We start from the raw sequence: 15626 nt of genomic DNA, 5'->3' as shown, positions 1-15626 counted from the left end.
CCACAGTTGTTTCTAGGCCTCTGTATGACATATTGTTGTCTATCCATTAGTGTTATGCACCAACAGACCACAACGAATTCCTAGTATGTGTAAAAACCACCCTGGCAAAATAAAATCTGATTCTGATTAGTTTTCTTCTAACTTTAAATGTGGCATGCTAAAGTTACATGGCAGCAGGTGAAGGCACGTTTATAGTTTGCTACATTTTGCTAAAGTAGAAGCCATAGCATGTGAGTGACACCACCAGACCATATTTATTGTATTGACTAGCACTGTGACATCAAATTGCAGTAAATGGGATGCCGCCCTTTTTGGATGAAAACGAGGCGGGGCTTGCCGCTCATTTGAACTTGCCACGATTCAATGTTGTTCACTCAAAATGGGGCAGTAATCATCATAGATCATGGTAACCATATCAAAGAGTATGGAATGCATTCCATACTCTTTGCTTTGACGTACCAGTTCAAGTTTAACGGCAGGTGGCAGCAAACACATTCATCTAGCTGGTTAACTGCGAGCAAGAGCGGCAGCTACTTCCTCTGTGGTTTCAGACTACTGCCAGAATGCCTTGCGCGGCTCTCAAGCAAGCAGCTCTGCTCGCAAAAGAAGAAAATACTATTAATATGAGTTAGCTAGCTGACTCGCTTTAAATTACCTACTTATTTTACAAAATAAGTTACTAGCCATCACCTAGTATGGCTAAATTTAGAGAGGTTGAACCTGGTAAGAATATTGTGTCTTTCTGTGTACTGTTTTGTTGGCGAAAAGTTGCAAGCAAGGAAGTTCCTTCTTTACGGAAGCTAGCTATGCTAGGCTATTTAGCACTAGCTGTTATGGTACCCTAGAACAAGGAAGGGAACATGGTTGGGAGGACGTCTGGATTTCTCATGGTTTTGTGCAACTAGCATGCGCTAGTGTCAGCATTCGAAGTAGTTCGCGCTGTTTTCATTATAGTTGATTTGCAATCTTAATTGTGAATAACAGTAGTAGCTACAGTAATGCTAGCAACATCTAGTGGTTATTTAAGTTAGCTTATGTTAGTAGCCTAGCTAACGCGCTATCAAGCAAGCAGTCAGTTCAAGAAAACGCATTTAGCACTAGCTAACCAGGTTTCATGAGGATAATCTGCTAGTGCCCTATTGACCAATGCTCGTTTATTCATGTTTGTTTGTGTCTCTTGCAGAGGAAGGCGACCTCGATATGGTCGTAAGTGCATTTTTAATTGCTGACATTTTCGGGTGTTAGCTAAACGTCACTATAAAAATTCAGTGCCAAACTGTTGCTACGAACCCGGAAAAGTCCCATTCCCCAAAACTAGTAGGAAGTGAAAACTCTCTACTCTAGCTTAATACTTAGTTAATTATTGTTATTATTAATTATTATGGTGGATGGTAACGTTTAGCTAGATGTTGAAAGACACGATAAAACAGCATGCATTGACTAAACTGAGCCATCATAAGACATGTTTTGATTTATTTTTCCGTTGCCTTTCCCAGCAAGCAGTGCTGGATTATGTACAAGTAAAGCACAATGGACGAGACATCCGGATCGGGCTTCTTGGTAAGAATGTACAAAAGAAAATGCAGCACTTCTATTTTTGTTTTATATCTAAGAAAGTACTGAGCACAACTCCATTAATATTAAACTCATTCCTAACAGCAGTGATGAAAGAAAATCACTCAATGATTGTCGCATAATATCAAACATGATTTCAAATGCCCATAGGCCCTTTTCACAGCAGACATTTTGACATGTCAAAGCAGGGTAAACATATATTTGATCCAATCCATTGCGGTCCCATTCTATTTTGTGTCACAGCCATTCCAGTGAGCCAGAATGCACTATAAGGGCCCTGGTCCACATAAATCCTAAATGGTACAGATCCATAATTAATGTTACAGTGTTTACTCTGCTTTGACATATCAAAATGGCTGCTGAGTAAAGGGCCTATTATGTCAGTTTATTTTTTGCTCTCAGATGTTGACATAAGGCTAAAGTTTGATGACGACAGTTATACCAACGAGTCATGGTGTTGGTATAACTGTCATGAGTAAATATGTGTATTTAGTGAGCGTTTAGTACAGTGTAGTCAACTTTGTCGTTCTTGCTCTTCTGGTCTGGTGTCAATGGTCTGTTTTCACGTATCTCATAACATTACCCGGACAAAAACCTGGAGCACTTTGCTTAAAATTCGTACTTCTTGCAGGCTTGGATTCTGCCAACAATTTGTGCTACCTGGATGGTCGTGTTGAATATGACAGAGACGACGACTATGATTCTTCTAGCAACCCTCCGGTACAGTACTGTGGATTTGCCAGGAACTTCTTATCTCCTTCCAAAACTCCGTACAAGCCTAGGCGGCGCCGGAAGCCCCAGGATGACCCCCCTGTGGTCCCCTCCCCACCAGTGTCAACGGAGAATGTGAGTTGTTGTGACACCATCGTTCTCCCAGTGAAGTCTACTTAACGCCTGCCAGCATTTGACTGAACTCAGTCTAAAAGTTTGAATGGATCTCGTTCCTTCCTACAGCATGCTCACTTAAGAGGGTCTTGTTCCTTCCTACAGTACATTATCTTTTTCCTCTCTACAGCATGCAAAATGATCTCTTTCCTTCCTGCAGCATGCAAAAGGATCTCTTTCCTTACTACAGCACGCTAAACAGTTCCCATTCCCTCCCACAGCATGCTAAAAGAGTTTCCAAACTTCTAGAAGAGGAAGAGAAGAGCAAGGAGAAGGCTGAGAGGAAACGGCTTAAGAAATTGGTAAGCTGAAACAAGGTTGGCTGGTGTTATAGAAATGTTATATACTTATACTGTTATTGATAGAAATGTTTAGAAAATGAATATTCCTACATTGTTGTGAGAATGTACTGGGACTCTTTTTGCGAGGTTGACGCTGTTGCTGTGCTTGCAAAATGTGGCTTGAAAAATAGATTGTGGACACAGTGCTTTTGCAAACATGGCTACCTCTGGGTACAACAACATATAGGTCTGCATAATCTGTATGCTATGTGCACAGCTGCAGAGTGCTTGGAGCAGGTCCCACACGCACCAGGAAAACCATAATGGTCCAGCCATCAATACTGTTATTTTATGTTCTTGTTGTGCTACCTGATAGGTACACACACCCCGAGGAGGCATTGAGTCACTCTCTCCTATAGGGTTAGGGTTAGTCACTCTCCCTATAAAAGAAGTTGCTGAGTTGTGACTGAGTTGTGACTAAGAGATCTCACTGAGATCAATGAGAGGCTAGCCATAACCTCCCCCTTCCCTCTCCCTACTCTTCACGTGAATTGAGACTGATCCCTCTAGAGTCCACGCTGTGCTGCGTGCGCATGCAGAGTGGCAGATCACAGACACTTGTTTGAGTTTAATGAGTGGGCGCTGAATATGCGATAATTATCTAAATCGGTAAAACGACGGTGGTGGCGGAAAACAACTGTGTCGGTGTTTAAGTATGACTCGGTGAATACACGGTGTATGCCAGAACACCAAGTAGCATCGGTAACACCGACAACTGTAACAAGCCTAGTTCCAAAATGGGTTCTAGGTTCGCCCATGCTACACCCTTCCACTGAGTTTCATGAAAATCGGTCAGTAGTTTTTACTTAATCCTGCTGACGGATGGATGGACGTACGCGGCACTGAAAACATTACCTCATTGAGCATGCTGCAGGAAGGTAATAGATCCGTGTGCGGGGCTTATTGTCACAGCGCTGTGCAACGACCTGTCTCGTCATTTCACCTGCGGTTTGCAGAGGTCTTTAGTCTCGCCCTTTGCCTAGACATATCAGCTGGAGATTTTTCCAGTACACTGGTCTCTCATCCCACTAACAGCTAATTTTTTTATTTTTTTATTTATTTTAAAGATATATATTTTAAGGCATTTCTGCTTTATTATGATAGGATAGTGTAGGTGACAGACAGGAAAGGTGGGAGAGAGAGAGAGGGGAAGACATGCAGCAAAGGGCGTGGGACGGATTCGAACCCACGCCTCTGCAGAAATGACTAGCCTTTACATTGTAAGCACCCCAGCCCATTAAGCTACCGGGGCACCCCCACTCCCAGCTAATTCACAAGTTTAAAAAAGCTCATCATTTTCTGCCCAACAGCGTCAGAGGGAGAAAAAACGTCTGGCGAAGCTGGAGAAAGAGAAGCAAAACCCAAATAAAAACGTAGAGGTGAGTGGCTGAGGCATCTGACGCCTTGTATGTTTACAGCAAGAGACCCATCATTACCTCTGAACAATGACTGCCTCTGAAGTCTTCTGTCTCCTGGCAGGATACCTGTAGGGCTGGTGGTGAAGGGGTCAATGTCTCCTGTCAGGCTACCTGTAGGGCTGGTGGTGAAAGTGTAAACGGGGAATGGCGGACCTCCAGGGACTCGGACAGTAGTGACGGCAGCAACAGCAGTGACGAGGATTCCAGTGAGGATGAGGAAAGTGACAGGGAGAGCATATCTGGCAATTCTGAGGTAAGAGAGGTAAAAAAAAAAAATTGTAACTGGAGCTTTTAATTGACGTGTTCTATTGTTTATTGTGTGCACTGTTAATCCACAAACTGGGTTTACTTACGAGACAGTTAAGCAGTTTTAAAATGTTTGTAGCTCTAGAATGTGTCTCTGTTCTAAAAATTGAGTCTTCCTGACATGTCAAATGTGTAGAACTGCAGTGTGTCTTTAATCCTGGCCTCACCACATCTCTTGATTTCCTACAGGAGTTGGATCTGACCAGCAGTTTTGTATCTAAAGCTGCGGTCATAGCCAAACGTCAACTCGAACAGATGCCTAAATCAGAGAGGAGGACTGAGAGAAGGAACAGTCCTGCTCCCCCTCCCCCGCCAGCTTTAGCCAGCCGACCCAAGGAGAAGCCAAATGCAGGATATAATGAATTTAAAAAGGTATCTTAATTCAGATCCCCATTAGCTTCCGTCTTCCTGGTGTCCACATGAAATTATACAAACACTGACAATATAGAAAGAAAAACATCGACTGACACCCCGTCAATATAGACAGAAACTACATAGTTTTCAGTTTAAAAGGTTGAGGAAGTTGTTTGCAATTGTCAATTCAAACAGAGACCCAGTGGACCATAACATTTGTGCTTCAACATCTTGTACTGTATGTCTTGGTCATTGTTCACAGACTTCTGACTCCCCCAGCTCAGAAGACGTAGTCAAAATAAGTACAGAACTTGCAGGTGAGTCTGGTCCCAGTGAGATAAAAGCAGTGGTGTAGTTGGGATTATACCCACGTCTTTATCCATGGAAGTATACACACTTCTTTAAACACCACTAATGTAAAAACTGTAACATTTCTGCTACAGCATACCCACTTCTTTATCCATGGACCCACAGTATACCCACTTCTTTAGTCACCACTACACCCCTAGATAACTTAATCAGTATAAGTATGCCCCATACTTTACAGTAATGAAAAGTAACAACCCGCATATTAAAGCTGAACCTCTTCTCCACAGTAACGGGGAATAAGTTTGCCAGTGCCGGACATTTCGCCATGGCCGTGAAGTATTTTACTGATGCAATTAAATACAACCCCAAAGAGTATAGGTAAGTAGCGCTGCAAAAGTGACCTTTCAAACTCTATTTAATGACCTTAATTGGATTAAGGTTTTTGGCCAAATTCGGATTCCAAAACGGATAGCTGGTACTTTGATCCGTAGGGTCTACAGTCTCTATCTGCTCCGAATATCTGAATACTTGATCCACCATGCATTTGTTCCCGCTGTGTCCCAGGCTGTTTGGCAACCGTTCCTTCTGCTTTGAGAAGATGCAGGAGTATGAGCGGTCGCTGACCGACGCCGAGCTCTCCCTCAACATGTGCCCCGGCTGGGTCAAGGGCCTGTACAGGAAGGGCCGAGCTCTGGCCGGCCTGCAGGTGAGGTCACTGGTCACCGCGGACGGCCGCTGTGTTGCTACACTAATGCGCTGGATGCCAGTGGTGTGTAGGGCTGTCCCAAATACCATTTTACAGGCTTCGAATACTCTTTGATATGAACGAACTAGTAGTATTCGTTCTCAACCCCTAGGTGGCAGCATTGCATAGTCTATATCAAGCTGAGAAATACGCCAGACAGTCATATTACCTTGTTGTGCAATTTTCGCCTCCTGCTACTTGTAGATTGTAAGTTGCTAGATTGTTTAGCTTGCTAGCTGAGTATTTGTTCATGATTTAATCATGTGTAGGTTTATTTTATCATGGCTTGTGACTGTCAATTTCCCCAAGTTTAGGTTTCACTTTCATGTTCAGGCTACATCCATAAACTCTTGAAAACCACTTTCAGTTCGGTTTTATAAAAAAATCTGTTTTGTACCACGATAAACTAGAGACAGATAGTAGCCTACCAAAATCAATCAAATCTCTAAATGGCTTAAAAATAGTTTTGGGCTGTTGGCTACCAAACGTAGGCTATGTTATCCTAATCCAGCTTTGCTCACTCCAACTCTCGCCCCACCAGCGTGCTTGTGTTGCGTTTACAAAGGAAAAATTATATTTGCTTGCTAAATAGCAAGCTAGTAGCTGGGTTAGGGCTTTAAGGATCAATTTAAGAAGCATTTTCGCCTGTGTGTGTGTGGCAGCACCACCGGAGTGGAGGAGAGACAGAGGCGAAAATGCTTAAGTTGACGGCCCTAACCAGAGACCTGCAGTGTTTTGAGGGAGAAAACACAAGCATGAAATCCACTTCAGTTCAGTTGCACTTTCGCGAGTCACTCAGCGTAACGGTATGATGACGTTGGTATTGGTTTGGAGTATCGGGACAAAAAAAAAAGAAGAATACTCCGAATACTGAATTGTGCTCCGAATACCAACCTACCAAACAAATGGTGGAATACAGGTAATTACTCGGGCCAGCCCCAGTGGTGTGTGTTTCAGCTTGGCTCAGGTTGTGTTCAGCTTGGCTCGGGTTCCCCTCTGGGCATTGAATGTTCACCTGTCAGTCACACTGTTGGCACCTCCTCCTGACTCATGTGTCCTTGACTACAGCCATGCAGTACTGACGTGTGCTCAAGTTTAACTAGAGATGGATACCCCCTTTCAAAATGACATTAATTAGTCATTTAGCAGAGCCTTTTATCTATAGCAGAGCCTTTTATTTATAATTGCACTTAACTTGGGTAGGCCTAGTCAGTGTACTACTACTTGCCAGAACTCACAAGTGCATCTCCTTTCTAAACAAGTGACTAAGAGCACAATCTAGTGCTAAAGCCAAAGTGCAAGAGTAGCAAAATCTTCAACCTTCATTGCTTTACAGCCTGGATTTAAAACTGATTAAATCAAACAATTTACTTCATTTACACATGCAAACCTACAACTTCCAAGTGAGAAGAAAACTAATTTGAAATCAGTGTGAAAATGAACATGTAGGGCTAGCCTCTTATAAACCAGGCAATACAATTTTTCAATCCTGGATGAATACCGTTGCCTATTATGATCAATGCCATTGCCTATTATGATCAATTGAGTTGCCTTGTATGACATGAGATGAGCATGTTGGTTTTGTCTCCCCCCAGAGGTATGAGGAGGCAGCGCAGGCCTTTAAAGAGGTGCTGCAGCTGGACAGCTCATGTGCAGACGCTGCGCAGGAACTCATGAGGGTCCAGATCACACAGCTAATGGTGAGTAGTAGGACCAACCCTAACCCTAATGGTGAGTAGTAGGACCAACCCTAACCCTAATGGTGAGTAGTAGGACCAACCCTAACCCTAATGGTGAGTAGTAGGAGGACCAGATCACACAGCTAATGGCGAGTAGCAGGATGGCAGCATCCCCTCACCCTCTGCCTGACATAAAGATGAACATGTACTAACAATAGTGGTGTGACGAGATATCATGCCACAAGACATAGATATGCATCGTTGAGATGAAAAATTCTATAAAGTGACTTTGGGTACCCAGAAAAGTGCTATACAAACATTACAAAATTTAACTATTGGGCAAATAACAGCATTGTTTTGCATTTTGTGTTTTTCATATATGCTCTGACTTGAACCTGAACACTTGTGTTCTTCAACAGGAGTTTGGCTTCTCTCGGGAGCAGAGCTCAAATGCCTTAATTATCCATGGGACAGTACAGAAAGCCCTGGAGGCATTGTCTAAGATATCTGGTAAGAGCTGAGCTTGCCAAGGCCAGTCCTTCCTCTGGCTCACATGGGCCACTTGTAACAACCCGTACTTCATGAGTTAACTTGCAGCGAAGGTGTCAAAACCGTATGCTACTTAGCAGAACTAACATCACTTGAATGTATTCAGTGACTCTCAGTACAGTGAGTCTTATCTATTAGAAATAAAGGGTGTTCAGACTAGCTCAGTTATGGGTTATCATAAAGGGTGTTCAGACTAGCTCAGTTGTGGGTTATCATAAAGGGTGTTCAGACAAGCTCAGTTATGGGTTATCATAAAGGGTGTTCAGACAAGCTCAGTTATGGGTTATCATAAAGGGTGTTCAGACTAGCTCAGTTATGGGTTATCATAAAGGGTGTTCAGACTAGCTCAGTTATGGGTTATCATAAAGGGTGTTCAGACTAGCTCAGTTATGGGTCACTGGATTACTGAATTGTAACCGTCAGCTAATACTTGTCCCAGGGGTCCCAGTTCTAAAAAATGGGAGCTACCCAACTGCCAAACCTACCGTACCAGCCCGAACAGTGAGCAGCAATCCTACCGTACCAGCCCGAACAGCGAGCAGCAATCCTACCGTACCAGCCCGAACAGCGAGCGCCTCTAGAACTTCTACAGCTGCGTCCTCACTGCCGCCCAGGTTCCAGGCCCAGGCAGCCCAAGCAGCCAAACCTCAGCAAACTCAGGCCCAGAACGCACCAAAGACCCAGACCCCGACTAAACCCACGCCCAGACAGCCCAACAGTCTCGCCAAGACCAAACCCGACAAACCCCAAGCACAACCGTGAGCGATTAGTGGTATTGGCAGATACTTTTGGCGGTGGAGGGCTGCATGAAAACGCATGTAGGAGGCTTTCATGTCACGCATGACTAAAGTGTTAACTATATTTCAGAATTTATATTCTTGTATATTGACAGACACAATTAATGCCCTACATTTTCCCCTCAGTATTTCATTTAATAATCTTCCATCTTCTTTTGACAGCGCACTGTTTCCTATTTGGGTGGGGAACGTGGTGCAGACGGTATCAGAGCCCATGTTACAGGACCTGTTCAGCAGGTAAGCCACCTCGACCTCGACCACATCCCCACGAGACCTGGCTCCTCCCTCTGAGGCCAGGGTACCTCAGGACACTGACTTGTCTGCAAAGAACATGACTGGACTTTAACTAGACAGTCCTTTATATCCATATGATCAACAGTTCTCGTATGCATTGAAGGTATTAATACTTTTAGATGGGTGAACCATGCATGTATTCATGTCAACTTGCAAAGAGTACGTGTTTTGATTTCAGTGCTCCTTGGCACTTTCTGTTGGAAGGATGCGACCGTCTCGTCTCTCCTGCAGCGTCGTGCGTGTGCGTGCGTGTGCGTGTGTGTGTGTGTGTGTGTGTGTGTGTAGATTGAGAAGAAAGAAGAAATCTTTTATTTGTCATGCAGCACACTCTTTTAACATGTGCAAATGGGTGACACAGGCGAATACACACACACACACACACACACGCATTAGAGTCGCTGATGGAAATGTTCCCCAACCCACCCCAGAGCAGACAGTAATCAGCGTGCATGGGACATGCCCGGGGACCAACCAAGTCCTCCTGTCCGTGTTCTTCTGCATGTTTTTCATATTGGCTTCTATGGGATGGGAGAAACCCTTGCAAACACAGGGAAAACGCGCAAACTGCACAGAAAGGCCCAGAAACCTTGCTGTGAGACGACAGTACTAGGTACTGCACCACCGTGACGCACTTGAGCGATGTTGGGGTTCACTGTCTTGCTCAAGGACAAGTGTGTGTGTGTGTAAAGATTGTTTGTTTGTTTGTTTGTTTGTTCTCTCCTGCAGTATTGGAGAGGTCCACAGTGTGAAGCTCCTTCGGAGCAAAAGATGTGCCTTCGTCAACTTCACCAACAAGCAGCACTGTGATGCCGCCATGCAGAAGTTCCATGTGAGTGTTTTTTATTGGTTAAACGGCAGGTCTGGCTATGAAGGTGGTTCCAGGTAGACAGATTTACATCCACTGGATGTGCTGGCCATTCTAATCACTTAGGCCAATCCCAATACCACCCCTTAGCCATAGCCCTTGGCCCTACCCCTACATTTTGCGCGTTCACACGTAGGGTAGTGTGTCCTATTCCCATATTGAGGGCTAGCGAACGTTCAAACAGCCCTCCAAAACATGGGTTTTCAGATGCTGACTTGAAACCGAGGTAGATAAAAACTCACACCGAACCGAGGCAGTGATGTGAAACATAGCTGCTGGTGCCGTGAAAAAACATGGGAAAGAAGCCCATTATCTTCGCAAATAAACATTAAAAAAATGGCTGGCTGGTGACTTGATTAATCTGTCTTGTTCTGTCCTGAAATTTGGCCAGATTTGTCACTATAATGGTAATCATACTGTAACATCCCAGGGACCCAGTCGAGGGCACTCAGAAACTAGGGGCTAGGGCTAAGGGGGAGTATTGGGATTGGGCCTTAGTGCAAGGTCCTTCACATTGTGCACGTCTGCCCGGCCTCCACAAACACAGAAGCAAGCGTAGTGTAGTTGTTGGTGGCCCCTGTATTGTATATTGCTTATTGTGTATGGTGTATTGTAGTGTTCTGTTGCTTGCTGTGCTGTGTTTGTTGCTCTGGAGCTGTACAGCACTTTGATCAACCTCGGTTGTTTTAAATGTTCTTAATAATTGACTGGCATGTGTTTTGATCCCCAGGGCCACGAGCTGCATGAGGTCAGGATCACGGTGCGCTACCCAGACAGGATCCCCGACCACCTGGGCATATCCAAGTCAGCCCTGCAGGCCGTCGACCCGCCCGAAGACGCCAACGGAAAGTAAGTGGGAACGGCGGAACAGGCACCGATGAGACCTTTTGAATTGTTGCACCGTCGGTTCTGTGGTCGCTACGTTGTGATGGAACTGCTGTTTCCTCTGAGGCTAGCCCTCGGGGTGTTGGTATATAGGCTACTATCCAGGATGTAACATCCAGACTTTCAAGTGTAAGGCCCAAACCCAATACCCCCCTTAGCCCTACCCCCTACACCTTGTGGCTCAGTTTTGAAGGGGCACTACCCAGTTGAGGGCACTCACATGAAGTCACATGGTCATTACAACACTATATGCTGGATACCAGGTAGTAACCTATATGCACAACACTGAAGAAAGCTCAACGTATCATGTGAGATGGTGTCTCCTGAAGTATTTTTTTATATCAGCTAGAGGGATGTAACGCCAATAATATCAAACGTACATGTTAACTGTGACCCCAGCAGTATGAGGGAATGCTTCTTCTGGAGGAACTTGGGCTGCAGCAGGAGGCCAGCCTGTCCCTTCAGACACATCCTGGAACACAAGGGCATCGACAGGCGCAGGACATCTGAACAATGACCACGCGTCCCGCTGTCTGCACCTCACGAGGATCGCCTTCCAGAAAAGCACTCTCCCATGGTATTCAAGCCTGCAAAGAAGGGATAACCATGTACTTTTAATTAATTTAATTAATTAGAGCATTGCATGTAATATTTCCTTTGGAAATATTTAAATGTAGTTGTTGCGCTCATCGAGGTTCCATGATATCAACACAGGTATTCAGAAAATTCCGCCAGTGTCTGTTTCTGGCTCTGACATCGCAATGCCACCTGCATCAACCTGTAGTGATATTGTGGGATATAGATGAACTGTCATTTTATAATGAACACTGAGGCCTTTGGAGTAATTTGCCTTCTGTCTCTCAGTCTGTGAAACAGTATGTAATGATCATGTGACAGGATGGTATTTCTATGAAGTAGCACTGAGGGTGTCGATAGGCCTTTTAATACAGTGATCCCCAACCTGGACTTTTATGTCCTCCTGATACTTTTAATGAATAATTCATATGAAATACAAAATACATCTTGACAATATCAAAATATGTGTTTATTTTTTCTTCATAAATTCACATATCGCACATAAATATACATACATGTATACCTACTGTACATCCACATACCATACTCAATTATTGTCCATACTTGCACAAAGGTGTGCGTGTGTGTGCGTGCGCGCGCGTGCGTGCTTGGCCGGCCATGTGCATGCCCTCGCACTGAGGTTCAAGATTCCTTTTATTTGTCACATGTAATGTACGGTGTACAGTCATAGTGAAATGTTGCTGCCGGCTCGAAGATTGATTCATACAGATCAATTTACAAATTAAAATTTACAAGTTACAAATAACACAAGTATAATTTCTATACAGTATGAGTTAAAGGTAAGATGGGATAGTTACTGGTCTGGATGGTGGATTATGTACGTGCTATATATGGATATGAATAAAAATAACCTGGGGGGCATGGGTGAGTTATGTACATGCTCTAGCTATAATAAATGATACCCAGGGGGGGGTTGAGCTGTATTGACATTTGCGTTGTAAGTGGTTTTGCTATATATCCTGATCCTCTTGGTATGGTCGTACTATACGTTAGATAGTCATTCAGGAGACGGATGACTTGCGGAAAGAAGCTCTTCCTGAGTCTCCGCGCTCGCCATGTGAGTATGGTATCTCTTCCCTGACCATAGCTGAGAGAACAGTCCTTTTCCTGGGTGGCTGGGGTCTTTCAGGATCCTGTTGGCCTTGGTCTTTGGTCTTTGAAACTGTCCACTCTCTTTACAGGGGTCCCATTGATGATTAGAGGGGTGTAGTTCCTCTCCTGCTGCTTCCCAAAGTCCACCAGCATCTCCTTTGTCTTGCCGACGTTCAGAGGGAGGTTGGGTCACTGGATCATTGTTGGTGATCAGGCCTATCACTGCTGTGTCATCAGCAAACTTGGCAATGGTATCGGAATCAAAGGTGGCTGTACAGTCATGCTTGTACAGGGAATACAGTAGTGCGGACAGCACACAGCCCTGAGCGTGATGAGGGATGTGGTGTGGTTGCCTATCTTGAGGCTGTTAATAAGAGCAGCATTTCTCTTTTTCCTCTGCTGTGAGTTTTGAGCTCTTTTCAAGGTGGTCAATATCTGGTTAAAAACAGTATTACAAGAAATTGTATATACTCAAGTTTCGCTAGTACCATGCACATAATCCACGACAATACTTCACTTTTTTCTTAAACATTCTTTCTGTAAAAAATGCCATACTTTATTTTACATTAACTTCAACATCAAAACCCAATTGTTTCCATGCTGGCCCATACAGTACATCTCTAGAGCATCACACTCACGACTGCTGGGTAGCTGTTGGGTGCAGGACATTAAATAGTGGGGACAGTGTTATGTCATCTCAAAGCCTCTAACTGGGAGCTTCATGAGAGATGAAAAAAGCTCCATCTTGCCTTTCAAAAGACGGGTTTCTAGAATAGATGGTTCATGTTTCAAACCCCGCATATACTTTTTCATTAATGTGAGTATAGTTCATTTTGATGGATAATTTTTTTTTTCACCAATCAATCTTCATATTTCCTAATGAAACTAGACTGCACTCGGGCGGGCAAGGTGCCAACTTGTGCCTTATAGCCTAGAGCGCAACAGTGACCGCCCACTTTGGTTTTTGCTTCGGTTCAGGAAATTAATTTTGCCTACATTCACTCCACTTACGTTTCAGAAAATCCTTATAGTTTTAAGCCTGGAACCAAGCTGGGCCGTATTCTTTTGCCTACAATGACGTCACACGCTACTTGCCCATAAATCAATCTGTTGGAGGTGCAAACAAATGTAGGTTGGAGGTGGAAAGTGCTTCTACAATGGATGTCTATGGGGAAAATGCCTGTATGTGTGTCTCAAAGAATGGGTGTGAAATCCTGAATGTGTTTGTTGAGTGCATGCTTGAGGACGATATTGCAGTCAAAAACCAAGAGAAAAGTAATTTGTGGATCTGCCCTGTGATTCAGATCCGCTCCAAAATCGAATCAGGTCCAGGTTACCTTGGGCAGATTATATGTACCAAATATGAACGTCATAGGGTTATTTGTTTTCGAGCTATGGTGCGAACATACCCGCCCACAGACAGCAATCCTACTTAAGCGCCTCTTTTGCCAAGAGGTTGGCCCCCTTACCCAAGCTGCTCTTCTCTGGGTTCCGTTGGCTCTTAACTTCAGATCAAGGTCTGTCACATCAAGACCTCTGTTCTTTTTGCTGCGGGATGGGATATTTCTCTTGGTTATTTCATAGTTGGTTTCCCATATTCATTTTTGTTAAATATTTTTTTTGTGGAGGAAAAGCAGTAGCTAAGAAAATAAGATATTAAATAAATTTTCTCAACTTCTATTTTAGACCTCTACTTAGATGTATATGAACTGTTTCCACCAGAGTATCTATTTCCTCTTGTAGTTTTGAAATTCTCTTCTCCCAGCTTTTGTCTTTATGGTTTATCCTTGCATATATGCACACCCACATTAAGATTTAATCTTTAACTATTACATTTCAATGTTTTATTTTTTTTAGTCTAGACCCATCCGTACTCCCTCAGTTTTATCCTTGTTCAATTTTGCTCCAGCAGCTCCTTCATACAATTGGAAAAAAAAAAATGTTTATAGTATTAATTTCATCTTCAGTTTCTTCATCAGTTTCTTCTTATGAAAGAAAGGTCATCTGCATCGGCTTAAGTCTTTCCCTGTATGTTCACAGCCTCATTCATTCCAACAATGGATTAATAGTGATTACATAGAGAGGTATAGACTGATTCTGATTCAGACTGGACTTCCCACAGTAGCATCGTGGAGATGTTCACTGACTGGGCTTCCTACAATAGTAGTCTGGAGATGTTCACTGACTGAGCTTCCTACAGTAGTAGACTGGAGATGTTCACTGACTGGGCTTCCTACAATAGTAGTCTGGAGATGTTCACTGACTGGGCTTCCTACAGTAGTAGACTGAAGGCGTTCACTGCAACCCAAATATAGCATTTAAGCCTACTTTTCAGCTGGCTTTGAATGCTACCATCACCAGGACCTTGAATGGTAGAATGGGCAGCACTAGAAAGACGACAGCTCTCTGTGAGGAGGGCTGGAGTCTAAGTAAAGTAAGATGTCATGTATTCTTTAAAGTAGTATTTCTCAGACAATAGAAAGACTTGTAGCTAAGGGGGCGTGACAAAATAATTCACCATGGCTTTTAATGCTTGTATTGATTCTATGTAGTTGCTGGGTTGGAGTTTTTTTTTGCTTTTTTTTTTTACACTAGAAAAAATGTTTAGGAACCTCTGCAAAAACAATTCTATAGCTCTCGCAATATATAGGTCATTAGGGAACTACCATTTTCACTTTTAACTGATTTATCTGCTTGCACAAGGCTTGGGTGGGCCATGACCGCTGTAACACCGAAGGAGCATAATCACTGAGTTGTTAAACAACAACACAAGGTAAAGAGATATTGTAGGCCTATGTTGTATAGTTGATATGACTCCCATGTCACTAACATTGTTTAATATGCTGCACTTACCGGACCATGAAGCCATGGCTGTGCTGTCAATGTGCGTGTCAATAAATCAAACAAGATATTTCACTTCCAGAATTGATTCATA

General features: G+C 43.6%; 1 protein-coding gene across 4 annotated transcripts; it reads left to right on the top strand.

Moving 5' to 3' along the window:
* The first annotated feature begins 578 nt into the window (after positions 1-578).
* Positions 579-15224, top strand: LOC311320222 (uncharacterized protein). Of its 4 annotated transcripts, none has more exons than XM_084451931.1 (18): positions 579-723; positions 1184-1206; positions 1497-1560; positions 2207-2421; positions 2682-2762; positions 4112-4180; positions 4326-4481; positions 4715-4897; positions 5142-5196; positions 5476-5566; positions 5753-5894; positions 7529-7633; positions 8032-8122; positions 8601-8919; positions 9121-9195; positions 9979-10081; positions 10848-10966; positions 11402-15224. In XM_084451931.1, the coding sequence occupies exons 1-18, from the start codon at positions 696-698 to the stop codon at positions 11517-11519; spliced, it is 2037 nt and encodes a 678-aa protein (XP_084308057.1). In that variant the 5' UTR covers positions 579-695; the 3' UTR covers positions 11520-15224. The 4 variants fall into 4 exon arrangements, with proteins under 4 accessions (XP_084308057.1, XP_084308056.1, XP_084308055.1 ...); XM_084451930.1 differs by having other exon boundaries at positions 4281-4472; XM_084451929.1 differs by having other exon boundaries at positions 4281-4481; positions 11405-15224.
* The last annotated feature ends 402 nt before the right edge of the window (positions 15225-15626 follow it).

This window comes from Borostomias antarcticus, assembly GCF_949987555.1.
Source record: "Borostomias antarcticus genome assembly, chromosome: 17".
Lineage (NCBI taxonomy): Eukaryota > Metazoa > Chordata > Actinopteri > Stomiiformes > Stomiidae > Borostomias > Borostomias antarcticus.
Note: the sequence above shows the minus strand (reverse complement) of the source record. Positions and strands in the feature narration are given on the sequence as shown.

Coding starts and splice junctions, on each gene's coding strand:
- LOC311320222 (XM_084451928.1), top strand. CDS start 696: ATGGCTAAATTTAGAGAGGTTGAACCTG. Junction 1,207..1,496: donor AAGGCGACCTCGATATGGTC/GTAAGTGCATTT, acceptor TGCCTTTCCCAG/CAAGCAGTGCTGGATTATGT. Junction 5,895..7,528: donor GAGCTCTGGCCGGCCTGCAG/GTGAGGTCACTG, acceptor GTCTCCCCCCAG/AGGTATGAGGAGGCAGCGCA.